At 28.1% G+C, this 27,974-nt stretch overlaps 2 protein-coding genes across 3 annotated transcripts; one reads left to right on the forward strand and one right to left on the reverse strand.

The window, feature by feature from the left end:
* Positions 1–10: 10 nt before the first annotated feature.
* On the forward strand, positions 11–2,684 carry LOC145195503 (fatty acid hydroxylase domain-containing protein 2-like). The gene is made up of 7 exons (XM_090078985.1): positions 11–158; positions 485–579; positions 665–771; positions 870–982; positions 1,252–1,457; positions 1,948–2,220; positions 2,378–2,684. The coding sequence occupies exons 1-7, from the start codon at positions 81–83 to the stop codon at positions 2,535–2,537; spliced, it is 1,032 nt and encodes a 343-aa protein (XP_089935111.1). The 5' UTR covers positions 11–80; the 3' UTR covers positions 2,538–2,684.
* Positions 2,685–6,996: 4,312 nt separating this feature from the next.
* On the reverse strand, positions 6,997–26,580 carry LOC145198070 (receptor-type tyrosine-protein phosphatase mu-like). 2 transcript variants are annotated; one of them, XM_090077708.1, is made up of 33 exons: positions 26,448–26,580; positions 26,129–26,176; positions 25,081–25,406; positions 22,826–22,979; positions 22,228–22,533; positions 21,736–21,803; positions 21,406–21,634; positions 21,178–21,248; positions 20,556–20,784; positions 20,177–20,470; positions 19,916–19,989; positions 19,544–19,748; positions 18,852–19,142; positions 18,034–18,734; positions 16,825–17,020; positions 16,587–16,689; positions 16,212–16,485; positions 15,967–16,012; positions 15,446–15,551; positions 15,247–15,329; positions 15,022–15,155; positions 14,751–14,838; positions 14,363–14,439; positions 14,234–14,270; positions 12,198–12,295; positions 11,960–12,079; positions 11,571–11,719; positions 11,356–11,491; positions 11,028–11,177; positions 9,514–9,816; positions 9,221–9,394; positions 7,400–7,690; positions 6,997–7,223 (listed from the first exon to the last, which is right to left on the reverse strand). In XM_090077708.1, the coding sequence occupies exons 1-33, from the start codon at positions 26,467–26,469 to the stop codon at positions 7,155–7,157; spliced, it is 5,652 nt and encodes a 1,883-aa protein (XP_089933834.1). In that variant the 5' UTR covers positions 26,470–26,580; the 3' UTR covers positions 6,997–7,154. The 2 variants fall into 2 exon arrangements, with proteins under 2 accessions (XP_089933834.1, XP_089933833.1); XM_090077707.1 differs by having other exon boundaries at positions 11,571–11,722.
* Between the last annotated feature and the right edge of the window lie 1,394 nt (positions 26,581–27,974).

Here is a 27,974-nt window from a genome sequence, read left to right on the forward strand (position 1 = left end):
TTTATTCTTTTTGTTAAAAACGTTCTTTTTTCTTGTAGTGTAGTATTAATAACTGAGAGCTACAACGTAACTTACATTAAATGGAGAATTTAAAACATGTTTCTGACCAGGAACTTCCTGATTGGGCAAAACCAAAAACAAGCAAGACTCCCTCTGAAGTAAAACATTTTTACATGCACTCAAACACAAAAAAACCAAATAATCAAACAAACAAACAAATATAAATTCATATTGCTGTGGTCTACACCCTCCTTTATACATACATACATACATACATACATACATACATACATACATACATACAGACAGACAGACAGACAGACAGACAGACAGACAGACAGACAGACAGACAGACAGACAGACAGACAGACAGACAGACAGACATGCATGCATGCGTCCATACATGCATCTTTAATAATATCTTGTTGATTTTATATCAATAACTTTTACAATGATATAACTATACCATTAACAATTTGTTTAGACAAAACTACAGTTGCTGACTGCAGCAAAGAAGTTTTTTTTTATAATTGGTACTGCAATACTTGCTTTTGCATCATTTAGGAATTCAGTCACTTGGTATGTTTTGTATTAAAATTAAAAATATCAGCTAAAAAATATGTTTAAAATGAGTTGAAGAAGTTTCATTTGTACTATGCTATAGGCATTTTCAACAGTTCTGGGGAGCATCAAAAAGCTTATATGAAAATATTTGGGGTTCTGCTTTCCATGGGGTTTTTGGTGGCCATAAATTCCTATTTGCTACTGTTGGTATGTTGTGTTTTGTTTGCTACAACTGGGAAGGGTTTTTTTTTGTGTGTGAATTGTTTTAACAATTAGGTATAAAATTGTAAATGCTTTTGATTTAGGGATGCATTCCTTTTTGTTTGTATACTTCTGGTTGAATGGATTGTTCTTCTTGTATTTGGATGTAGTAAAGCCAAAGTTTGTGCAAAAATACAAAATACAGGAAGATGAGCAAGTAATATAAATATTATGTAGTGATAAAACTTTAATAATGATTTTAAAAGATTTTTTTTTTGTTAACTTTTAAAGGATATTTTTTAAAAATTTAAAAGTTGTGATTTTTTTTTACTGATAAAGACATCTTTAGGGGTAAACTGCAACTTGGTGTATTCTTTCATTTTTTATTTTCATTAACATCAATGTTAAATTATACAGTTTATTAAACTATAGATTTAAATAAATATGTGGCTCTCACCACCTTTGTTTACTTAATCTTTCTTAAAGGTAGATAGGAAGAAACTGTTGAAAGCAATACGAGTTTGTCTATTCAATCAGTTGATTGGGTTGTGTGCTTCAGTACCGCTCTATATGTTAAGTACATTACGTGGTACAACTTATGAGCCTGAAGAGCTTCCGACATTTCAATGGGTCTTGTTTGAAATGTGCATATTCATATTAGTGGAGGAAGTGGGTTTTTATTACTCCCATAGGTAGGTTTAAAGATAGAGTTATGCTTTTTTCTTTACATGATTTAAAAGGTATGAGTTTAAATTGTAAAAGTAATAAGTGATCATTAGTTAATAAAACTGCACTAAATTAGTTACAACTTCAGAACCAATAAAGAAATTAATTTTACGATGAAAAGTCAGTCTGTCAACTGACTTTTCATCCTAAAATGAATTACAATTGATTTTCTTGATAAACTTAGATAACAGTATTTGCAATATTTGTACACGCATTCAATCACAGCTCATTTTTTCTACTTTTAATATCTAAATTGAAAATAAAAAACAGTGAAGATGTGAATCTTGGTGCTCAAAGAGAGAAAAAGAAGCACGCAATCAGACCACACAAGCCTCATCAAAAAAAGGCACCTGCTCAAAAATTTCTGAGCTGTCAAATTTGTGTCATTAGTTAGTGATCACTCTTTACTCCAACTTGCAATTTTATATGAAAAAATACAAGTTTGTTTTAATCAAGGGCTGCCCATCATCCTCGATTATATAAGCACATCCACAAGATTCATCATGAATGGACAGCACCTATCTCAATTGTCTGTATTTATGCACATCCCTTGGAGCACATTGTCTGTAACCTTTTTCCAATTTCTATGGGACCCATCATCATGGGTTCCCATCAAGCTACAACACTTCTTTGGTATTGTATTGCGCTCACCTCTACACATATTGCTCATGGCGGATACCACCTTCCATTCCTACCTTCACCCGAAGCTCATGATTATCATCACTTAAAGTGAGTTTGTTTTTTCAAAATAAAAAATGTTTTCTTTGGCTGCATTATAATACTGATATTGGCTATTGAAAATTTTAAGAATTTAAACATTTTTACTTATATAATAACTGTATATATATTTGTCTATATGACTTTTTGATATTTTTCTTTTTCTTAGGTTTGTGAATAATTTTGGGACGCTGGGTGTTTTAGACCGCTTTCATGGAACCGATAATTTATTTATTAAGACAAAAGCTTACGATCGGCACATTATGTTATTAGGTCTGACCCCAGCTAAGCAAATCTTTCCCGATGAGAAAAAGTTGAAATGTAAATAAATAACGGGCGTATTTACATAATACCAGTTGATAAGTAATAAAATAATATACTATAAATAATCGATTTATGCACGTAAATGTATAATTAGTTATTGTAAATAGGTTTTATAAAATGAGTTTTAAATGAAATATAACATTAATAATTTACATGTCTTCTATCTATGGATGAAAAATACATGAATAATTTGAACTAGTATTAGTTCTTAAATGTGCCGCTGTAGCGGGAAAAAAAAGTGAGAAGTATTTAAAATAAAAGTATTTGAATTACAACACGAAACGACATCAAGAATTGATTTTCTTCTTTCTATACGATACAAATTTTGAAAATCTTGTAAAAGTCGATCTTTCGAACCTTTTTTTTTCGTTACTTTTTAAAACTGTTTTCATTATTGTTTACATCAATAAGAAACGAAAAACTAAAAAGGAATAAATCTGATACATATTTATTTGAATGAGATTGAAGTTTTCAAAAATGTAGTTTCCAAATATCATGTAGTAAAGTTTTATAAAAACTAAAAGAAATTTGTTTGCCATTTGGTTTAGGTTCAGTTTGTATTTGAATAACTTTAACTTCAGAAAGTGGAGTGCAGGTGCATACCTCTGCATACCTCTTTGTAGCATCAATTGTCATCTCTGATATTTTCTTTGGTGAGGCAAATCTGCAATCTTTGACTGAATTGTTTTTATATTTTTGTTCAAAATATTTTGGCAGTACGTCGGTTAAGATTCAATTAAATCAAAGTTCCTATTTGCTAGAATATTCCTTGTACCAAAATAAGCTCTATTTGAGGCATTACATGAGCCGGGTACTCAATAAACCTAACTGATTAGATCATTTAAGGTTGTTTGCACATGTTAGTTGCTTTTCTACGAGATTAGAACATCCATTTGAAAGTTTTTTTGTAAATCATGAGTATATTTTTTGTTTAAAAAATTATATTTTGCTAAATTTGCATATATTGTAAAAACTCATAAGTCTTATAAAGTATTTAGAAATATTTTTAAAAATTTTGTTAAGATAAGTTTTTTTGAAATTGGGAATTAAGACGGAATTGCCATCATATTTTTCAGTTCTCTTTAAATAGTAGGATGGATATGAAGTTGGTTAGCTTTCTTTGCACCCATTAAACTTTATTCTAAAATAAGAATAAAGATTTCACTAATAATATTCGATCTAGCAAAGGAATTAAAAAAAGATCCTTAAAAATGTTGCCACCAGCTGAAAAGCATTCAAATGTTCCTGAGATTAATCCTGTACATAACCATTTTCTGCAATGCTTGACAAAAGTGGGAAAATTCCTGAATTCCTTTTTTTACCACTCCGAAGGATTAAGGGATTTTTAAGCTTTGACCTTGAGATTAGATAAAAGCATTTGAAAATCTTTTTCAATATCAAACTTTTCTTGGACTGTACTTAGTTTTGTTGTTGATCATGAGGCTTGAAAAAAATTTATTTGCTTTCAATCAACAGCATGTTCCTCTTCCAGTGAAGCAGTGTCATTTGCAGACTGTGTTTAAGTCCTAACATAGAAGTTGATACAATTTGAATGCTTGTTTATAATCTCATCACGGACATTCCTCAAACCTGTTTGCCATAGATAAAGGAGTACTTCGAAATGATGGATTGAGCATGTATCCTACAACTTAAGCAATATTATTGGCATTAAAATTAGGAAACTTTAATGCCAACTACATCGCCTGGGATTAAAATGAGGAAAGGGTCTTTTTATCTCAAAATCCAGTTTATAAATTTTAGTTCCAAACCAGTCAGAAGTTGGTTCCAAATCAGCTAAAAGGGACTTTTATCTTGAAGTTTGTTAAAGTGGCAAAATTTCATTCAACAAGATAAATTCTTCCTCGTCAGACATAACTTGGGCAAGTCCAGTCTTATTTTGCCAAAGAAAATCACGGGTATCCTCCAGAGGCTTTTGCATTGTAAGCACTGATTCAATCATCATAAAAATGGAATTAAAACGTGTATGAACAGGTTTGATGATTTTGAGATTCAATTTGAGTTCACCTCCCTTAGTTTTCAAATCATCATTAACTAGCTTGACTTCTTTTTGAATCCTTTGTTTACTTAGTGTTGATTTCTGTAATTTTTAAGCAAGAGCTTTGTACAGTAATTAAGCTCCGACTGGTGAAACAGATTTAATGGCATCTTGGATGGCAAGCAGAAATTGATGATCGATGCAAAGGACGGCACTGTCTACTCGACAGCAATTCTTAGTTCCCTTTTTCATTTAGACTGCTGCATAATGAACAATGATATGACTCTCCCAATCCGGTGCAGATTTTTTAGCAATTTCCCTAATAAAAAAAAGGAAAGTAAGTAGTTTTTCCGCCACAAAAACATTTCTTATATGGTTTATAGTCAATACTTAATTTATTATGGACAAAGGCTTTGATTTTAAAGATTCAAAAACTTTTATTGGTTGTTATACAAAGGTATTAAAAGTAATTATACTGCATAAACCAAAAAGTAACTAATTATTAAAATCTCTGGCTAATTAAACTTTTCATCTAATACAAGAATCTTCTTTTGTAAAGCTCTAATAAGTATGAAAAATTAACATAAACTTATGATTCGACTTTTCTAATGCTTGTACTTGGTTGCATACTTGGTAGCATTGTTTTCTTAACAGTTTTTGTTTACAAATTTGTAAAATTTAATAAGTACATAATTAAAAAGTCTCGCTGCAATCGCGCTTCAGTATGATTGGCCATAAAGAAGCTAAAGCTAATCACGAATTTTTTTGAGCTCAAATTTCTCCAATTGATATTGGGCAGTTAATACCATGTAAGGGTCATTATAACAAGATCCCCAAATGTCTATTTAAAACGCATAACCCTTAGTGGTAAGAAGTTCTCTTTGCAAACTATCATCCACAGCCTCCTTTAGGTTTTGATAAAACAAAGGTGGGTTGTATCTTAAGAATGTAGAAGGTGTTTTAAAAATAACCAGTCAATACTATAAGAAAATTTACTATTAGATTACTCAAGTGTTATCGGTTAGAAATAATAATGCTAACCAAGTTGCCTTTTGGTCAAAGAAATTTATCGATTTCTTAAAGCTCTGATTGAACAATCTGAAATGTATAATTTCCTGTTGCAATAAAGAGCATGGTCTCCATATCAATTCTAAGCTGATAATATTACTAGTCCGATATATTGGAATTTCAAATAATGCTAGAAAATGGGGACTACCAAAAAAACTTCTTGTTGCTGTGTACGGCTGTATAAGGTTTGTTTGGTTAAAAGAGCAAAAATTTTGTTAGACTCGTTAGTACCTTAACCCTTAAATGCATAGTGTTGCAGAAATGCGACATTTATTTAACACATATAAAACGTTTTTAAGATTAGTTTAAAATATCAAAATATCAAAATCATATAAAATAAGATAAAATAAGATATCAAAATTGAAATATTATTTTCAAATTTTTTTTAAAAGAATAGACATCAAAATACATGCATAATTTTTTTCTAATGTTTTTAAACAAAATTATGCATTTAAGGGTTAAAACGTCGATAAAATTGAAAGAAACGAACATAACACCTAAGCATTACAATAACAGCATAAGACCTAACAGGAAGTTTATGTAATTTGTTTTGCAATTGTTTATTCTGAAAGAACTTTTAAAGATTTTAAATAATTTACAAACTTTAACTTCACTTTTTGTTTGATGTAGTGATTTTATTTGTATTCTTTTCCATTAGCTTTTTAGCAAGTTAAAGCCTCAGTTAATTTGCATCGATTGTTATCTTAACTTGGGCAATTGAAGATATTTTCAGAATTGAAAATATCTTCAATTAAGGTCTAGTTAACCTTAATCATCCTTTTTTTTGACAAAATGGATGATTAAGGTTAACTAGACCACTGCGTGTAAATGCAAAAAGATTTTTCAAATTTACAAATTAAAAAAATAAATTGGGAGTTGACCCAAATAACTAAGTTAATCCAATCTAATAAGGTAATTAGGTACTAACTCAAATGAAATAGAAGTAGTGTTGTATATTAATGGTAAGCATTCGAAGAGAAGTATCTCTGACTCATGGTTAATATAACTATAATTAATATTATTTAAATGAAAAAAACCGAACCGTTTTTTCTTAAAAATGATATTCGAGCGTTGATTGTTTGTTAAACTATTTTTACGAACCTAAAAACAACAGACAAGTGTAACAACGATTATTTTACAATTTATTTGTAGTTTTTGCTTCTACAATATAAATTTAAAATAAGTAGTAAATCTTTAAAATTTATAAAAATATGACACAAAAAATTTGAAACTGTAGGATAAAATATGTATAAAGATAACCGTTATTAATAATAAAAAATTATATATTAAAATAAAAAATATATATACAAATGAAAAAATTCTTTTTATTTTTATAACTGTGGGTATTTAGTTTAAAACAACTATGCATTTTTTTTATACCGGTAAAAAAACGTTTTGACTAATCTTTTGGTTCTAATAATTCTTATAATAAAAAACGTCAACAATTTTATTAAATTTTTAAATATTATAGTCTGCTGAAAAAATGACTCTAAGCGGAAACGGAGAAAAATTTACATTTGAATTTTTTGATTACGCAAAAGCTTTAGAAAAACGAGCTTTACTTTGCACGATCCTCAAACGCATTTACATACTCTTGAACGATCAGATGGATGTATTTATACTGATCCTAAAAACAGAATTAGACATAATGCAGTAGAAACTTTTTAAGCTGAATACGGAGCTCATATTTTTGAGGGAGCGAAGTTAAATTTTAAACGATGCAAAGACCTTTTTTAAAATATAATTAAAAATAAAATTAGCTATATAGTCAAGTACAATTGTAATAAAGATTAGGAAACTTACCATGTACTTTACAAGATGCGGACGCTGCATTCGCATTCTTTTTACCGCTTGAAATACATCAATAATATGTTCAATTTTCAGCCGCTCTAATGTATACATTATAGCTGCTAGCGTCCCGCTTCGACCAATACCATCACTGCATAAGATAATGATGGGACTGTCCAAAGATTGTTGTATCCATTTCTGGACCAAAACGAGAAAACCAATCATTGTTTTATAATTACTTGGTACACGTGTTTCTGTCCAACCAGTATACTGCAACAATTTGACAGTCAACGATGAATTGGGTTGCTGTGGGGAAAAGGTAATTTATTTTAGAGCTAGGTAATATTTTTAATGTAACTAATTTGAAAAAAATACATAGTAGGTTTTAGAGCATGACCGATAACAACATACACATTTCAAAAAACTTTTAAGTAACACTATTAGACCATCCAAGGTAAATAAAGGTATCAATTGAGTTATTCAATAATTTTATGTCAAAAAATTTAACAATAATTTTGTTAATCATCATCATGATAATTATCATTCTGCTTTAAACTATTTACAACCTCAAAAATGCATAAAATGAATTTTATATATAATTTTATTTTCACATGTGTTTAATCTACTGATTGCATTTTAACTTTATCTTCTGATGGTGAGCTAACACGAATCTTATCTAGGGGAAAAACTCAATGAATGGGACAGTTTTTGCAAAATGTTTTTTAAACGTAGATAAAATTGTTTAATATATATTTAAATATGTTTGACAACCACCGACTCTTGCTCAATGATAGAGTAAAACAAAAAAAATTGGATTTGCACTTGGCTATTGGTAAAAAGAGAGTTTTATTGGAGCATGACATTTGTCCCATTCATTAAGTATGTCTCATTGAATGGGACAAACATAAAAGAATTAAAAATAAACGTATTTAATTCAATCATTTTTCAAATTAGTTTATTAATTGTAAATGTAGTTAAATATATAGATAAATACATAAAGACCACACAAAAATATTTTTAACTTTAAACATTTTAACTCTAATTAAATTTCAAAGTAGAACTTTCTCATTTTAGAATATTATATTTAGTTATTTTTATTTAAGTAAAATATTGCAGTATAAAAGTGTGTAAATAATACCCATTACCCATGAGGATAAAAGTAAGGGACTGCAGCATCCCTCTGCTGAGCTGTAAATAATACTTTATTAAATTCATTCAATAGGTAGTATTTTGTCCCATTCAATATGCACATCACTTTATCAAAAAATGATTAGTCACACTAAAAACACCATTAATTAAGCTTGAATGTTTTACTCACTGTAGTACTAGAGACCGCTATCTATTTAAGCATGGAATTTTATTTTCCATAATTTCAAAAATTGCTGCAAAATCAGAAAAAAAAAATTTTTTTCAAATTACTTTTTACATTCGAAAACACAATAACATCCATTGTCATTACGGTCATAGAGCAATAGGATGGATGAGTGGGTCAGTTGAGTTCTTGTTTCTATCACTCTTTGTTACAGGAATTTGAATATCCTTACATCAATGCTTCTATAAGAATCTGAGTTTGTCCCATTCAATAATCGTCCCATTCATTAAGGTTCTCCCCTACTGATTGTGTTCTTGCATGAATCTTAAACACTGATGGGATGCTAGCATGAATCTCATCTCCTGAATGTGTGCTTAATTGAATATCATCAACTGATTTTGTTCTAGCATAAATCTAATCTACTGACTGTGTTAACATGAGTCTTATCTGTTACGTTCTTACGTGAATCTAAACTACCGATTGAGTTTATTAGTAACAGTATAAAATTGCTGGATTAAACTTACCCGCACATCAGTTACTTTAAAGTTCCTAACATTCAATTCGGCTGGTGGAATTGAATAAGCTGGTTTTAAAAAGCCATTTAAACTAATATCATCCTTCTTGCTTGTATCAAGACATTCTACTGTAATCATGCCATACTCCTTAACTCCACTTTCTGGCCAGAAAGTAGCATAATCCTAATAAACAAATGTGAAAAGCAGTGAAAATACACAAACAACTTGAAAATCAAAAGTATTGATCAATAAATATTGAAATGATTTAGAGACATTAAATTAAAAATTACTTAAACACTTACATCACCCTCATCAAGAGTATTAAGCATAACTATAGTTGATGAACCATGCTCACTAACCATTCTCCAAAAATCAAGTACTGTTTTAGGCAATGGGCATTGAGTGAGTATATAAGCATTTTTTTGCTTGTAGCTGTCTACATAGACAGCGTTTATATAAGTAGTTAATTCATTTTCATCAATTGGTAAAAGAAGAACTCTGTTGCTATCTGTTGGGAGGACAGTGGAGAATCTATTTTTTGAGTTGTTTTGCAAGGCAGTAGCCATTTCAGAATTAGGAAGTACAGGATTAGCATGATTTAAAATCTAAATAAAAGTAAAATGTAGCTTAATACTAGTTAGAAACAGTTAAAAGCAAATTCAAAACTTCATCTTTTTTGATATTTTGGCAGTTTTTAAAAAACTGGTTGCATTTTCATTATTTTGAGTAAACAAAACACAGTAATTGATGAAGAAAATTTGATAGACAAATTTATCAGTTATGTTTATGCTAATCTATTGTAACTCCTCTTAGCTTTTATTTTGAGGTTCTTTTTTAAATAAATTCCCTGTATATTCCTAATTTTTTTTTTTTTACAAATATAGTTTTATGGTGGAGAATAATGTTGCTACTATGATGGAACAATGGATGAGAACGCAGTTCCAAGGACTTTTGGGTCACTAGCAGAGGAATTTGGAAGGTGTAAAGAGCACAATGTCACTAACCCATGTCTACTGGATGAGATATTCCACCACCTGAATGCCATCTCTGTGTAAGTGACACCATGTAAGTGAGATTACTTATCTCCTCTTAACTGACAAAACTCTAAAGGAAACTTCTAGAAAAGAAAACTGTTATCAGCTATGGGTATAACGATGATGATTGCGATGGCTGTGATCCTATAATACCAAAGTTTATGCTACAACTTCAAATAGCTGGAATGTATCAAAAGCTCCTAAGGAGGTTTAAAGGTAATTTTTTAAATTTATTATTGGTATTAACAGTCTTGATCAGGCTTTTCTTACAATCTGTTCCAAAAGGAAGAGAGTGGGAGGGGGCAAATTTACTAACTTATGAATATATTTAAAATACATGTTATATAATTTCTTTTGTGTGTGCGTGTATCTATGTGTCTGTGTCTGTATATGTGTGTGTATGTAAAATTAAAGGGAATTCAATAAAAAAAAAAACCAACACAAAGTAAAAGCTAAAAGAATTACAATAGAATATCATAAACATAACTAATAAATTTCTCTATCGTGCTTTCTTTATAAATTACTGTATTTTGTTTAAACAAAATAAAGTAATTTATAAAGAAAGCTTTGAATTTTTTCAATCACAAGGGAAGTTTTTAAACAAACAAAAAATTTTCTTTTGATGATTTTTTTTTTTTTAAGCAAGAAAAAAAAAATCTATTTTGACATCTTATAATTTGTTTACAATGTATTTTTGATGTGTACAATAATAAGAATACATCAATTTACTCCTTTCATAAAGAAGAACACACAAAAAGAAAAACACATAAAAAAAAGATTACCTTCCACTGTTTTTCAAATCCAGATACTTTTGAATCAGAGTCTACTTGATTGAGTTTTTTAATGGCATTTTTAAGACCAGATAGTGTTACTTCTGTGTTTCCAGACAATATAACTTCAGCGATTGCATCATGAACAAATATATATTGATCCTAAAATGAAAAATAAATTTTAGGATCCAAAAAAATTTTATTTAAAAAAAAAAACTTTTAAAGCACCACATGATATAGAATTAAAAGATAGACTTGCATTAAGTGATTTGGAGATAATCAGCTTATATGTGGCTGATTTGCCAATCACTTAGCTAGTATAACTAGGAAAAAAACAAACCTCTGTTTGCACCATGGCAATTCTTCGCATCCTCAAGGCTGCAATGAAGTTGAAAACATCAACAGTTCCCTCCTCTTTTATTCGATCTAACATTGCATCCAGCACAATGTAAGCACCTGTTCTTCCTACCCCAGCACTAAAAAAAGAAAGAAAAAAAGAGTTAAAATCAAAGATATCATTTTAAAAAAACTAATTCATAATAAAAGACAACTCACGAACAATGAACAATAGTTGGCCCACTCTTAGGCTTCTCATAAGATAGCACTTTTTTCCTGAATGCTAATAATGTGGTGGGATGGTTAGGGACACCATGTTCAGGCCACGAAGTTAAGTGAAATTGTTTGACTTCACGACTTTCCTGTGACTGCTGTAATGAGAATATTTTTGTGATTTTTATCTTCTTACTATTTCTTATTACCTTTATCATGAATTACTTAAAAACAATGAAATTACTTTAAAAAAAAATTACAGCATTGAATTAATGCTTCACTCTTAAAGTATTATCAATTAATAAAGAAAAAATCCAGCAAACTTTAACTTAATATTTAAGCAGAAGCATAGAAAATTTTTTCCTTCTCTATAAATATTTTGTTATAAAATGCACCTTGTGTTGTATTTTAAATGATCGTATTGTAAAGTCAGCAAAACTTTCTTCGCCAAGTAAAGTAACAAGCACCTCGCCATATTCAAAGGATGCATCAGGCCAGTACTTGTGGCATTTAAGCTAGTAACAAATTTTGCATAAATCTTTCATATCATTATTCAGATTTAAAACGAACCTTGGATAAAAATTAATTTACTATAAAAAGATTTAGAAACCATAATGTATAACATCAAAATACTTTATTTTTTTCTCTTAAGTTGGTTAGCATAACAATACACAATGAATGTACTTCCCACACCATTCGCCAAAAGTCATTGAAAGTGTTAGGTAATGGACCTAAAAATATTATGCAATGCGATATTTTTAACAAAAGTTATCAAACTTATACATTTTTTTATATTATTATCTTCAGCTTAAATACAAAATTAGGGTTTTTAAGATTTTCTATAAGAAATGACAAATTTTAGCTACATGAAAAAGAATACCCAATATTGTTAATATTCTTATATCAGGCACTTGAATAAATTATTGACCAAGAGGTTGAACCTCTCCACACAGCTGAATTTCCTTAAGAAGTATTCTCTTATACATTAGTAATATGCTTTATGTTGTTAGAAAAAAAGATATGGATTTTTGCTATATAGCTAGAATATTTCCTATCACAGTCATTTTTAATTTTTGTTTTAAAAAAATTCCAGATGCATTAGAATGCAGGTGACTGACATTTTCATAAACAGAAAGTTTAAGAAATTCTTTAAAGTTTTATGTCTTGATGAAATGACATTTAAAAATATATCATTTTGTACTACTGATTTTAAGTATTCAGACAAATATAGTCATTTGGCAGCTGGAAGGTTGTTCAATATTGGAAAAAAAACAACAACAAAAAAACAGGAGAATTTTTTTTAAAAAAAAGAAAAACAATAATAAATAGAAAAAATTTAAAAAACTATTTTAAAAAAATACAAACAAAAAGGAAAAAAATTGGTGAAAGCTACCGCACATCATAAAAAAATTGATTTACAGTTGTCTTAATTGCATGGTTCAAAATCAAAACCATAACAATATTTAAATAAAAAACATAGGCTAAAAAAAGGAATTCTTTCCAAAAAGGATTGTTATTCATGTACACAATAAAAGGAGGGTAGATAAACCAGATACTAAGCTATACATTAGAAAGGTTTGGGATGAAATATCTTCTAGTAAGAGATTCTTTTAACACTGAGTAAAAAAAAAAACATGGCATAAAATATCTAAAAAAGTTTTAACAAAAATCATTTTTCTGAAATCTAATGCAGTTGATAGCACAGAATGATGTCATTTAAGAAGATAAAAGCACATCTGCTTCAAATAATAACAATAGTTGGCATAACCTTTTCTGTATCACAGGCTGGAGAATGTAAAAAAATTTTTTAACAACTTCAGCTGATTATTACATTTTTAGGCATGCTGAGTCTGAAAATAATAAAGCCACCCATCATATTTTCACATATGAATATGTGAAATATGAGAAATTCACTTTTAATCTAATATCTTCATTTTAAAAAACTAAATCATACAGTAAATCTAAAACTAGGTTGGCAATGGCGATAAGTGGCACCTTTGGTAGTGCTCTTTGTTTCCTTGCTTTGTTGTTGTTTTCTTGTCTTGTTTTCTATCAGTTAACATATTATTTATTTTCAGCTTTTTACCCATGTGCTCTAAGTATGGCTAATCGTGGTTGTAAAAAACTTTGCTAACAGTTTTTTTTTATATATCTGGTGAGTTTATAATTAAAAAACATGATGCGTTATGTTAAATAAAATCTATAACTAAAAAAAAGTAAAGTTATAGCTACTTTTTTTACTTTTTTTATTTTGCTCCATTTTAAAATAGTATTAAAGGCATATGTGAGAGAACTGTAGGTGATACAAAAAACCTGATGCCAGATACAGTTTCAACACCCAAATATACATAAGACTCAGCTGCATTTGTTTTAAAATGTTTCCAGAACATAATTTATTTATGCTGCAATTTATGATTTATTTTTTTAATGTTGAAAGTTATGCCGAGGACAATATCAATTAACAAAAGTTTAATTTTTATTAAAAGTTTAAGGAAAGTGTTGTTATTTTTAAAAAGTTTCTTAAGAATGTGAGAAAGCAAAAATAGTCATCTGCAGAAAATACTCCTAGACTTATAAATTGGTTATAAAACGCTAAACTACTCTTTACAGTTAGAAATAGAAGGTTAACTTTTTTATCAAGATCTATTTTTATGATATCAAAACCTTACCTTGAGTAGCAATAACTGAGTTAGCTTTTTTATAGCCCTGAATAAAAAATAAACGAAAGAATAGATTTACAGAGAATTACATTATTGAATCAAAGTTGAATAAACTTTAGCTAAAGATCCAATACTAACATCCATGTAAGAGGCATTGATGTAATCTGAACCTAACTCATTTTCAACTTTTGATAAGATAACACGAGAATGATCATCTAAAAAGAAAGGTATTACTGTAATCTCTAAAAAATAAATCTCCAAAACTTTATTCTAAATATAACTCTGAAGTTCGTTCTTAAGATAAACGTAGTCATTTTTAAAATCTGTTTTAGACTAAGGAGACTACTTTTCTTTAATCCATCAAGAAAATTAGGTTACTGAGAATCAAAGTGTAACTACTTTAATATAACTAGTTAAATTTAAAAGATTTGATTTAATGGTAACACAGAATCTGAGTAAATAGCATATCAAAAAAAAAAATCCTCATACTCTTTTTTTTTTTTTAACAAAAGAATAAACAACTCACAAGCAACAATATTAGCATAGCGATTCTTTGGCTTGTTTTCTGGTAGATGAGCCACATCCCAAGCAAATTCTCGACCAATTTTCAGTTGCTGTGTATCAATATTATATCATATATCAAGTTGAATAAAAAAGTATTACATTCAACAAAAATAAAACTAATGACAGACATGCCTTAAATAAAACTTAAAAAATTAAGATAACATGAAGAAATGACTGAGAAGAAATTAGCAAATAATGAAGACTTTTAGAAAATTAAAAAATGAATGAAAAACCTTGTACTCCTCTTTGAATCCAATATTATCATTCTTATGCAATTTAGCAACTGCTTTTGGAAACAAAGTTATTTCAATTGGAGGATGATCAGGATGTATTGCATAGTCACTTGTTGATGCAATACCATCTTTATCTAAACACATCAAAAATGGAGTTAATATGAAATATTACCAATTGATAATTAATATAAATAGTTTTTACAAAACAAGGAACATAAAACAGACTCTCTGATCCTTGTCTTTGAATTGGTACAAAACTGATTTGTACAGAATCTTTGTAATTTTTCCTTTTGCGTCTTCTTGAATACCTTGATTAAACAATTGCAGTCAATAAATAAAAATGATAAAAACAATTAGTTAAATTTTAAATTTTAATTGGTAGAGAGTTTTATAAAAGATCTTGTTTTGTATAAAAATTACATACCTGATAAACACAATTGCAATAATAATTATTAAAAGAGCAAGGCAAATAATAATTATTAAAGGAACAGAGAAAACAATTTTTGGACGTTCCCCATATTGAGCATCTCCTAGAGACACAATTTAAGTTTTATTATTTACTTTAAGTTTACTTTTTTCATTAAAAATTTAACAAATTTCTTTATAATCTTAATAAAACTAATGAGCAGCAGAATTTTATGCAAAGAAAGAATAATATTTATAGTTGATAGTGTTAATAACAAACTGCATTAGGATAAGTAAACAAAAATAAAGTAAATAAACAAAAGAATACAAAATGTATAATAAAAATACAAAAAAATACAAGATTTTAGACAAATTCACTATTAAATCACTGAGTCAAGATGAATAAGCTCCATTCAAAATAGTAACATGTTGCATTAAGACAGAAAAAGTTTAGAGAGACAACATTTAAAAAAGTGCATCTCTGAGACATTGACTATGACTAAAAATACATCTTTAAGACTACAGTATAAGAAGACTTACTTGTTGGCGGAAGAACTAATGTTGAAACTGAACCATAAAGGATCTCCTTAAATGACAAACAAACAAACAAAAAAAGATAAAATTTCTTATACAAGTTTCTTTTTTATTTGAGTTTATTTATATGATTTCATATTTGTTGGGGATGAGACAAGGAGAAAAAAACAAATATTTTTATTTGGAAGAGTTTTAAAGCATTCCGAGTATCTATGGTATTAAAGAATGGTAACTGAAAGATATATATTAACCTCAGGCAATACAGTTTTCCCCCTAACATGAAGCAGATAACTTGATTTTGGCTGTAAAGGAGCATTTAAATAATTATTATAAATAACGCCATCGCCAACTTCAAACTTAGATGGAACTTGATTTTCATTTATCTCTGCTGTGATATAGATTTTATGCCCAAGTTTTTTTGCTGTATTATAATCATATAAAGTTGAAGGTAATGTACTCCTGCGCTTTCTTTCCACTCTGTTTGATAAGCTATTTCCCACTTCCTCGATAATAACTTGGTAAGTGCTAACATGAATAAATTTTACCTTATATATAATAAAGAAAAAAAAACATCTACAATAAAAAGTAAAACAATGAGTTCTTAACAATAAAACCATGTGCACAACCTTATTGGCCCATTAAGATCAGATGATGGTTGTAAATGAACAATTATTGAGTTTGAAGATATTTCATTAGGATAAGCAGTAGGAATAGGAGGAGGCAGAGGTGCTAAAAAATATAAGTTGTTACTAAAAATAACAGTAACTTTAATGAACTCATACAAAATCATATAATAAACTTTTGGTTTCAATTTAAATAACACCAAATAGTAATAAAAAGCTTCAATAAACATTTTAAGTTTACCTTTTACAGGAGTTCTAACTTCACGAGGAGCACTTCCTTCTCCATACCCTTTAATGGTACTTGCAAATACCTGTATTTTGTAACTAGTACCAGGATGCAAATTCTTTATCCTTACAACTTCATCAGTGCGGTTAGCTTCAACATGGTTTTTGTGATTAAAAGAAAGACTGTAGTATTTAGTGCCCTCATAGACAACCTGTAGTTGATATAAAACAGTGTTAATTTCTACTGATGCAGCTATTTTGTAAGTGTAAGATTAATTTTTTTAACTTAGTCATTTTAAGGTATAAAACCTTTAAAAATGGTTTAAAAACATTCTAAAACAATTTGGTCAAGTCTGAAAGTAGGTTTATTCAAACTTGATTCCTAAAGTCACAATAAAAAAATTATACTTTATTTCACATGACTGTTTGTAAAGAGTAACAAAGTAGTATTGTTTTGTTCAATACGATTAACAATTACTATTTTGGTTTAAACTTGACATAAAAATATTTAATATCTTTTTGTATTATTGATTCATTACTACAAATCCCAAAGTATAAACATGATAAAATTAAAGAGCATAACCATGACAACTTAAATTGCCTTTCTAATTCTTTATATTTGCTTAATTAGTAACTTTAGTACAAAAACAAACAATACCAAAAAAGTTACTAACAAACAAGCCATACTTCTTAGCTGATAATCATATATAAACCATACCCAAAAAAAGATTTTATTTTTATATATGACTGCTTGCTTGAATTCATCTACAAAATAAAGTAGAAAGTGTTCAAATATGATTGATCATTCTGTTAATGAATGTCAAACAAAACAAAATTGCTGTATATTTCTGCAGAAAATTTTCTTTTATTATAAAAATGTGTTATTATACTCTTAATATTACAGTTAACATATTTTTTTGGTAGCTTCCATCATCTTAGTTGCTGCTCAAAATGGTAAGAAATTTTAAAACACATCTAATTTATAGTTTTACAGCATTAAAAACATAAAGGTTCTTCACAATATCATTGCCTTTATGTTGTATAATGTAATAAATACCCTTTATGTTGTATAATGTTAAGCTATAACTTATTTACTGTTTCAGTTTTCTAATGGTGATTAGAAAACACCAAAAAATTGGTTATTTTCATAATCTACAAACTGAAGATTACAATGACATTCAGCATGGTTATGCTCTTTTAAAAAAAAACGTTTACAGACTCTTACTTTGTACATTGTAATTACTCCATTAGGTGATTGAGGTGGCTTCCATGTAACAGAAGCTTGATCATCTTTTAGAAGTATAGCTTTAACTTCTAATGGAGCACTTGGCACACCCTGAGGGCTTGTAAATGTTGTGTTTACACTGGGGCCATCTAAACTAGTAATTGCTTTTACCCTAACACAAAGCTCAGTATAGAAAGGCAGGTTATGATATTTAATTGAGTTTGTTGAATTGTCTGTAATATCTGTATAGATTATTTTGTTAGTAAGGGGATTGATAACCTCTACCATATATTTTCTTAATATACCCTTGACATAAGAAGGAGGCTCCCAGCTAACATATGTATTGTCTAATGATACTTTTACATTGAGATTTAAGACAGTAGAAGGTGGGTCTTCCATTGTTGTAAAGAAAAACTCATCAGAAAAAGGACTACAAGTATCTAAAATGCAAGATTTAATAATGATAGCAAATGAGGTGAAGGAAGGTACTGAAACTGTCCGTGAAAAACTTCTTAAGTCATTAGCATGAAGTTGATTAGAATGGTAGATAGTGATATTTTCTTGAAGACCTGCTCTATCTCTTAGAACTATAATAAACAATGTAATTGGTACTCTGGAATTAAAACGGGACTCCCAGAATATTTTAATTTTTCCAGACTTTTCTTCTATGTTTGTTATAACAGGTGATGTAGGTGTTTTGACTAGAAAAATAGAAAAAATTATTCACACTTTCTTTATTCTAGTTTTTAAGACACAGTAAAACAGCAAAATTTTACACGTATAACAAATTATTTGTTTGATCGCTAATAAATACACACCTGGTAACGTTGATATAGAAAGAACTTCTGAAAAAGGACCAAATTGGTTATTTGAAACAGCAGTAACTTTGAACTTATAAGTTGTTGCTGGGTTAAGGCTTCGTACTATGTACTGTGTTTCCATTATGGTTTTACTTGCTGAATGGAAAGATTCATTATCCATTGCAGCCCATACTTGATACCCTTGAAATATATTTGGAATATAAACAGGTTCTACATTATCCCAGACTAAACCTATAGCTGATTCTTCAACTGTTGTTGCGTATAAGTTTTTAGGAGCCATGCCAGGTGCTAAAAAAGTTTTAAAAATTAGAGATTGGAAGAACCAAAAAAAATTTTGGGCCTCTGACCTCCTGCCTCTACTCTCCAGCATTTATGTAACAATAGTATAAACTGGCTTATTTTGATGAAAAGACTATAGCTTTCTATGCGTAAACCCTAAATTGATCTAATTGGATAGCGGGTCATGCAGAATACCTTTCACCAGAGGTTTCTCAGATACCATCCTAAATAAGGTTAGCACCTAAGAAAGTCTTTTTGGTGATAAGTAAACTAACATTTTTCTTTAGAAAATATTTTTAGAACTACTGTTATAAACCGATCATAAACAGATCTTCAGATTCACAAATGGTTTTTTTTAAATTCAGAAATGGATTTTTTTATTCATACTAGATAAAACAAAAAAAAATTACCCTCTCCAATAACAAGAACTTTCTTTACATCTGATGTAGCTTTCCTTCCAAGACTGTCAAGTTCAACTTTAATTTCATATTCAATCCAAGATTCAAGCTGAACAATAATAGTATTTTTACCTTGCAAAACAACTTTTGACAACCAAATACTTGAGCTAAGAGGCTTGTAACTAACTGTTATACTTGAAACAATGTTGTTTTCACTCTACATATAAACCAAATAAATGAAATGTAGCAAATAAATGTAATTAACCTTATAGAATTTAATAAGAAATAACTAATGATTTTTTAAAGATAATCTGCTAAGTAGGTTTGTAAAGATTTAAATAAAATATTTTATAGCATGGAAACAAACTATTTGTAAAAGTTTACCAAAGACCATTCCACAAATATTGTGTTTGCCTGATTTGAGGAGGCAACATCAATTTTTGGGGCACTTAATTGTCCTACAATTAAGAAGAATAAAAAAAAGATAATACGAAGATAGTAAGATATCGAAGATAGTAAGATAATACGAAGATATCAATAAGAAAATATCAAGAAAAAAAGAAAAAAAAAAGGAAAAAATGTTTTACGCATCTCTAAAATTCTCTAAAATTATTTAACAAAAAAAAAACAAACAAAAAAAAAAACCTAAATCAGTTCGAACTTTTAAAACTTCAGAAAGTGGTCCAGGTAGATTATTAGATACAGCTGCTACCACAAAACGATAAACTAAGCCAGGCTTTAAGTTCTGCATCACACGCTGTGTTTCCATTGAAGGATACACATGTGCTTTAACAAATGTTTCATCACCTTCAGCAAAAAATAATTGGTAGCCTTGAAATATCTCAGGGAGGTACTCTGCTGGAACAGGATCCCAACGCAAACTTATTTTTGTCTCTAATACAATATCAGCTAAAAGATTTGCTGGTGCAAGGCCAGGTGCTAAAAGATAATTTATAAAATAGACCTAATAGAAATGATAATAAAAATGACAAAATAAATTTATCAATTCAAAATTATTTCTGACCTATTCCTTTTACTAAGACTTCCTCAACATTTGAATCAAGTTTGTGACGAATATTATATAATGATATGTATACTTGATACACTTTCCATGCTTCCAACATCTTTGCAGTTGGTGAAATTCTTATTGAAGTTGCAGTGCTTGGCAGCCCAATAAATTCCCAATCTAGTTGAGGTTCATTTTTGATGCGAAAGTAAACTGAGAAGCCATTGACTTTGTCTACAGGAGGATTCTAAAATGTTTATAGGAATCTTTTTACTGATTTAACTTAATTAAAATATGAAATTTAAAAAATAGTTTAACATTTTATTTTATCAACTTTAATGAAATTAAGCAACACTATTTTGTAAATGATAAATTTGCAGAAAAAATATATTTTTCTTTGTATAGAGTAAACTTACCATTGTAAAAAAAATCTGATATTTGTTTTATTTTAAAAGTCTGGGTGCCAATTATGAAAAATACTAAAATAACAGTCATTCAGTTTGTTTTGAACCATTTTTATGAAGATGTAAATAGTAAAATTGTCAGTGAACTTTATTTTTAGGTTATATATGCTTCAAAAATCTTGATTGAAATTGCCTTTTTTTTCCATGCGCTATCTAATTTCTTTTAAAATACTAACCTGCCATTTTACAAGAATTGTTCGTGGTTCTTCAGAAATTAATGTTGTAATTATTGGTTGTTGATCTGGAGCTAAAATTATAACAAATATTGAGAAAAAGTGAAGTTATATAAGTATAAATTACAATATATAATTATATAAGCATAAAATAAACTTATATAAGCAAAAAGCTACAATTGTATGAACATAAAATATATATAAAATTTGCATAGATGTAAAGATTTAAACCTTTTCCTTCTACACTTATAGTGTACATAACATAGTCACTCTCCCCTTGTGTTCCAACTGATAAGATACGAATGTCATACTTTTGCCAACCTTGCAATCCAGTGAGGTTATAGGAACTAAATGTAGCAGGAATTGTCACCAGACTATATTTGCTGCTAGATTGATGAAGCCTGTATTCAATTTTAAAGCCAGTGATTAACTGAGCACAATTGTACCCAATTCTACTTTTCTAAAAGAAAAAAGAGTAACAAAAAAATTTAACAATACAAAACACTTAAAGCAGATTTTGATAATTAAAAAAAATGTAATTACTAGTTGCTAACAACATACTTGCCATCTTAAAAAAATTGTTTCTGGCTGAAGAATGTCATACTCCACCTTCTGAGGAGGTATTGGTCCTAAAGAAGTTAATCAAATAAATATTAATGACTGTATCCTCTTAAACCTTGATTGTGTTCGAATTATCTGATGACTGTATCCTCTTATCAGATAGTTTGAACACAATCAAGGTTTAAATAGAAGGAATGCATACCCTATACAACTTATATTTGATATCTTAATTTAAAAACTTGTTAATTTGGGTAAACAGCAAGTTAAAGTAAAATTCTTTGAGGACATGATAATAGACATTTGTTGAAGGCTGCGATATAGCAAACCAACTTGCCATACTACATTTATTTTTTGAATATATTGACTGATAATCATTTTTCTGAATACCTCTACTACTTATAATGATTTTCTTATTTTTAAGTATTAAAAGATAAGACAAAATATTTTATAAAGCAAATGATTTTAAGACAAGAAAAACAAGATTGAGCCTACTGGACACCAAAGTTGTTGTTGTAATGGAATAAACTTGTGGTATGCCACAACCTATCTTGTTGTAAACACTTAATCGAATTCGGTAATCTGAACAGCTGATCAGACCAGATAAATTATGTATATATTTTTTTTTATCCACTCCTTTTGCATTCTGTAAATAAACAGGATACTTCACTGAAGAAGAAGAATCACCAATTGGATAGTATGTTATGAAAAAAAACTCAACATCATTAGAATTTTGTAGCCAAGATATTTCGACGCCATTTGCTGTGGCATATCCTGCTTTAAAATCTTCAATTTGATTGCCTAAAAAAAAAAATTTTAACAAATGAACAAATTAGTTTTTTTTTTTTTTCTTTTTTTGTTTCAAATTATGTAAATTATGTAAAATTGAAATTATTTAAACATAATTTCAATTCATTTTAACTTTTTTTTATTGATTTGAATCAATTAAAATAGTTAAAATGAATTGAAACAAAATGAGCAAGTTTCTCTAACAGAAAAATAATGCGGAAAATAGTATTAAATAACTATATGTAACAGATAACATTACAAATCAGGAAAAATCTCACACTTCTTAACTGATCAAAAGTATAACCTTTTTTCTCAATGAAAACACAACCAAAAACATCCACTTTTAATGCGATTCCATTTGCAAAATCAAGTGGCACAAATTGAATATACTTTGACACAACAGAACATGGAAGTTTTTGAACTACAATACTTGATGAATCCATATTTCCATCAAATATCTAAAAACAGCCTTTCTTAAAAACAACCAGATCTTAAAAACAACCAGATTTATATTAGGATTAAAGTAAATTTTGATATCATAAATAAAATTTGTTAAAAGAACAAAATTCAAATACTTTGTAAAGCAAAACTTATGGAGTTTTAGTCATAAGAAAGGTCCTGGTTTCCTTTGTGTGTTTTTATGAAAAATTTCCATGTCAAAGTGAAAGTAGTTCCACTAAACTTTTTGCCTTTAGTTGTTTATAATTTCAGTTTTAGTAATAACTTTTATTTATCTTAAAATTTAAATAGATTATCAGTACTGAATAAATGAGATTTTTATGACTATTCCTTTTGGAAAAATATTTAAAAAAATTGCAGCCAGAAGAAAAGTTTTAAAGCAATTATATGCGTTAGTTTTAGAGGTATTTTTTGTTACATCATCAAGGTCATGTAATCCATCATCTCAAAATTTTTAACATTAACCAGTTCTTATTCATAAGGAAGCAAAAAGCCAAAACTTCAGTCTGAGATTTTTTCTGGTTCAAGAATTATAGACAATCGATATTGTCCAAAACACTTAATCCCCCTTCACAGAGTGTTGTATGCTTTCATTAAATAAAATCTAATTTCTGAAGAAATAATAGTTACGAAAATAACAAATAAGAAAACTTTGTTTGGTTAGTTGTTTGATCTGTTGAAGGTCTATAACCAATTTTGAGACTATGCAAAACATAAGTCTAGGTTATTCAAATCTACCATTTTAATAATATATCATGTTTGATGTAGACTGAATTTACAGAAAATGACCTTATATTTATGCTAAAAAGTGAAGGTACAATTTATTAATAAAAGTTCTACTTTTTTTATCTATGAGTAATATAAGATGGTGCACACTTTTGGTATCTTATATGATTATTGGTCATTATCATTATTGTGTAGGGGTGATTTCATAACAATAAAGTGAAAACAAGAAAAAAAAGATTTATTTGTTTAGTTTGGAAGATTTTAATGTCTTTAATTAATGAAAAATAGTTTTTAAGTAACAAAAACCTAAGCTAAATAATTTGTGTTAAGGGTGGTTTTTTACTATTAATTTTGCTTTGAGATGAATTAAGTATCTCTAGTATTCCAAAAATCAGAGTAATTCAAACAGTTTAATAATCTTTAAACAATTGAAATAAAATTAAAACTTTCTTTTAAATTTGAAACATTTCAAACATAAAAAAATGACTTTGTTTTACATTTTAAGGAACCTTAAACAAATTAACACTTGGAAACATGCAATTTTATCTTTTAGCAATCTTGATGAAAGCACCAGAGAGTTATATTTATAGATATTAAAATTATAGAGAGCTGCTACAAAACAAGAAAAAAAATGCATATTTGGCAAAATTTTTAAAAAAACCATCAAATAAAACAGCTGACTTCAATAATAACGTGCGTGTAATTGATTCGTAGAATTTATAAAACAAGAATTTATAAAACAATTTATAAAACAATGTACCCAAATGATACTAAAACATAAAAACGACAATTAAAAGCATTAGTCACCTGTATATCATATAACAGAGTTTCTATTTTTAGAAATGATTTATTCTAAACATATTTGCATGTTAATATTATTCTACGAATCAATTACACGCATGTTATAATAACAGACATGGAAAAGAGCTTTAACAAAGAAGAAGTAAAGAAAAAGCATCACCAAAACTTTAAAGCAGTTAATGTTTCTTCATTAAAAATATATAGATTTATAAAACACACTTTACCCTCAGCTGCAAAAAACTGAGTTAAGTCCATAGTGTACTTGAGTAAAAAATGAGAACTATTACATAGCCATGCATATAAGTTACATATACATTTGCTTGCAATTCATATTGTTTCTACACTTAGACTATAAAATATTTAATTATTTACCATTTAACCAAAACATTTTTTTAATTGCTTCTTTTATCTTGAATAATTTTCATTTATGATGGGATTATATATAATCAATTCATAGCTTTTCTTATTCAAACAGCTAAAATCAATTCATAATTTTTCTTATTCAAACAGCTAAAATCAATTCATAGTTTTTCTTATTCAAACAGCTATGGTATGATAATTTCAAAAGAATACCTTTAAGACCTTTGATTGCAAATAGTCATCAAAGATTTCGCCATCAGAACTAAATTTTAGGAAATATGTTTTAACGAAGAAAATTCCAGATGTAAAACCTTGGGTTGCAACTCCATTTACTGTGAAAAGCTGTCCAAGATTAATCTGAAGAAATTCATCATACAAGTCAGTTACAGGTTGAAAGTTTTTAGGTATCCAAGAGCGTGGAGCATTACCTAATCGTCCATGTAATGCTCTGTGAGATAAGTCATTTTCAGATGAGGCTAAAAATGCTGTGTTAGGAAGTGTGCCATTTTCTGATGCTCCAAGAGAAGCAAAACATGTGTCTAAATAGATTATAATGCCAAATTATAGTTAACTATAATATTAGCAAAGATAGTAAATTAATAACACCAATAAGATATTAACAATAAATACATAGATAACTACAAACCCCGAGTAAAATCATATTAAACATCAGTTTATTTAATACAATTACATCCATTATAGTTTTTGAAATAAAATGTTCTGACAACTTTAAATTGCTGTTTAATAAAAAATTATTATTTAACAACTTTGATTATCTTAGTGATTTGCAAATAGCAGCACATGAACTTTATTTCAAAATACTTTTACAGCAATATATTCTTACAAACTGCACTTATTCCAATTTTGTTTTTCATAAAAATTTTTAAAAAATATATAATTAACAATAATATTGACAGAGCAAACAATAATAGACACAAGATTTTCATTTTAAAAATATATTAAAAAATAAAGAATCACAAAACATGTAGGAACTATTACTATTTTATTTCATACTTAAAAACTACTGGAGTTACCTTAACTTTAATACATATCTGTTCTTTTTTTATTCATATTTCTTAACATTTTCTACTCTGTTTCCTGATGTCACTTAATGCATCTTTAAACAGCATTTTATATTTAGATAGTTGGTTAAATTTAGTAATATGGAAAAAAAAATTTATAAATTATGTGACATAACAATTTTAACTAGAATTATGATATATTTTACTTAAGTGCAATACATTTTATTGAAATGACTTACCATCAGCTAATGTAAATAATCCAACTGCTTCAAAGATGATATGCAACACTGTAATTAAATATACCAAATTATATCTCAAGTCACTCATTTTTATTATTATTACTATCTGAATGCAGCTATGTTAAAGAGAAAAAATGTCTCATTAGAAAAGATAAAATTATCTGTGTATTTAAATTGTGCGTGCGTGTGTGTTTGTGTGTGTGTGTGTGTGTGTGTGTGTGTGTGTGTGTGTGTGTGTGTGTGTGTGTGTGTGTGTGTGTGTGTGTGTGTGTGTGTATAATGTTTAAACTAGAAGTTTTTATATAAGAAATTGACTCACCAAATATATATCTTGATTTCATTTTACACCATACACATTGTAAAACTCTGTTGTTTCATTGCAGCTAAAACATCAAACTGTAATTGTATTTTTTAAAACATCTTGTTTAAATTTTTTTTTTCAATAATAATTATACTTTAGTGTAAACAATACTCAATATGACCAATTATTTACTGTTACATAGCAAACAAACCTAATGCTAACTGAGATTAAACTTAAAAAGTAAATTAAAAAGAAACTTAATTTGTAAATAATATAAACCATAGAAAATTAAAATATGAATTAGTACTACATAAAAAATAAAGATATCAAGCTTAACATGTGTAAAGACAAGTTAGTTACTAATTTTCTAAACACTCAACACAGAATTTTATATGCTTAAATAACAGCGATCTCTTGTAATAACAATATGAAATAAAAAATATTGAAAGAATCCTTTCACAAATATTGATCTAACAAAATAAAGATTATGATTGTTCCAGCAGGATTAAACACAGTCAAAAACAAACACTTAGAAAAAACTGAAAATAATGAAATTTTCAGTGGTTGACTATGTTATAATGACATTTATATTTTATATTTGTTGCATTTAAATATATAGCAGCTAACTATACTTTACAAAACATTTGTGAAAAATATTGAATATATATAAGTGATAACCTTTAAAATACTGTATTATTTTAAAAGCTTTATGTATGTATGTATGTATGTATGTATGTATGTATGTATGTATGTATGTATGTATGTATGTATGTATGTATGTATGTATGTATGTATGTATGTATGTATGTATGTATGTATGTATGTATGTGTGTGTGTGTGTGTGTATGTATGTATGTATGTATGTATGTATGTATGTATGTATGTATGTATGTATGTATGTATGTGTGTGTGTGTATGTATGTATGTATAACTTTTCATGAAACATATAAATATTAGATATCAGAGAAATATTTTCTTTAACAAATGTATAAAGAATTCAATGTAGCTCATAGTAATTTAACAGATAATTCTGTTTCATAGTTACACCTATTTAGTTTCATATAAATGTGATGCACAATTATTTAAACTTAAAAAAAAAGATAAAACTCTTTCTATCGGCAATTTTTTATGATAACAAAATAAAACAAGATTAAAAGTTAATGATGCCTTTATCTAACAACTGTCTGTATTAAATGTGACTCAAAATCAGCGCGAACAAATGATTTCATGACAAATCAAAAAGATCATTTCGTAAAGGCCATTTTTTGCTTTGCGCGTAGGACTTGTCTTCCAAATAACAAAACATAAATTAAACTCCAATTGAAAATAACAAAAATTGAAGAACTCAATGTTAAAGTTATTTAAGTTACTAAACAATTGAACAAAATAATTAAAAAGGAAGCAGTGATGAGCAGATATTTTTGTTATTTTGCGGAAGCGGGTGTGGATGTGTAAATGGTATTAAAAAATCAACGAGATACAGTTAAGTTTTTTTTGAATTAAGTGTGTAAAATGTTTTTAATTTTTTTCATCAGTATTTAAAAC

This window comes from Hydra viridissima, unplaced genomic scaffold (assembly GCF_058129835.1).
Source record: "Hydra viridissima isolate aposymbiotic clone 2 unplaced genomic scaffold, HvirCarnegie_v1 scaffold_2, whole genome shotgun sequence".
Classification (NCBI taxonomy): Eukaryota; Metazoa; Cnidaria; class Hydrozoa; order Anthoathecata; family Hydridae; genus Hydra; species Hydra viridissima.

What these genes read in the sequence shown, in the direction of transcription:
- LOC145195503 (XM_090078985.1), top strand. Translation starts at nt 81, where the DNA reads ATGGAGAATTTAAAACATGTTTCTGACCAGGAACTTCCTGATTGGGCA. An exon ending in CAAGCAAGACTCCCTCTGAA is followed by an intron (nt 159 to 484) that starts GTAAAACATTTT and finishes CAATTTGTTTAG; the next exon opens with ACAAAACTACAGTTGCTGAC. An exon ending in TTTAGGAATTCAGTCACTTG is followed by an intron (nt 580 to 664) that starts GTATGTTTTGTA and finishes ACTATGCTATAG; the next exon opens with GCATTTTCAACAGTTCTGGG.
- LOC145198070 (XM_090077707.1), bottom strand. Translation starts at nt 26,469, where the DNA reads ATGAAATCAAGATATATATTTG. An exon ending in TATTTGTGGAATGGTCTTTG is followed by an intron (nt 19,749 to 19,915) that starts GTAAACTTTTAC and finishes GTTTATATGTAG; the next exon opens with AGTGAAAACAACATTGTTTC. An exon ending in GATCTTAATGGGCCAATAAG is followed by an intron (nt 16,486 to 16,586) that starts GTTGTGCACATG and finishes TATTCATGTTAG; the next exon opens with CACTTACCAAGTTATTATCG.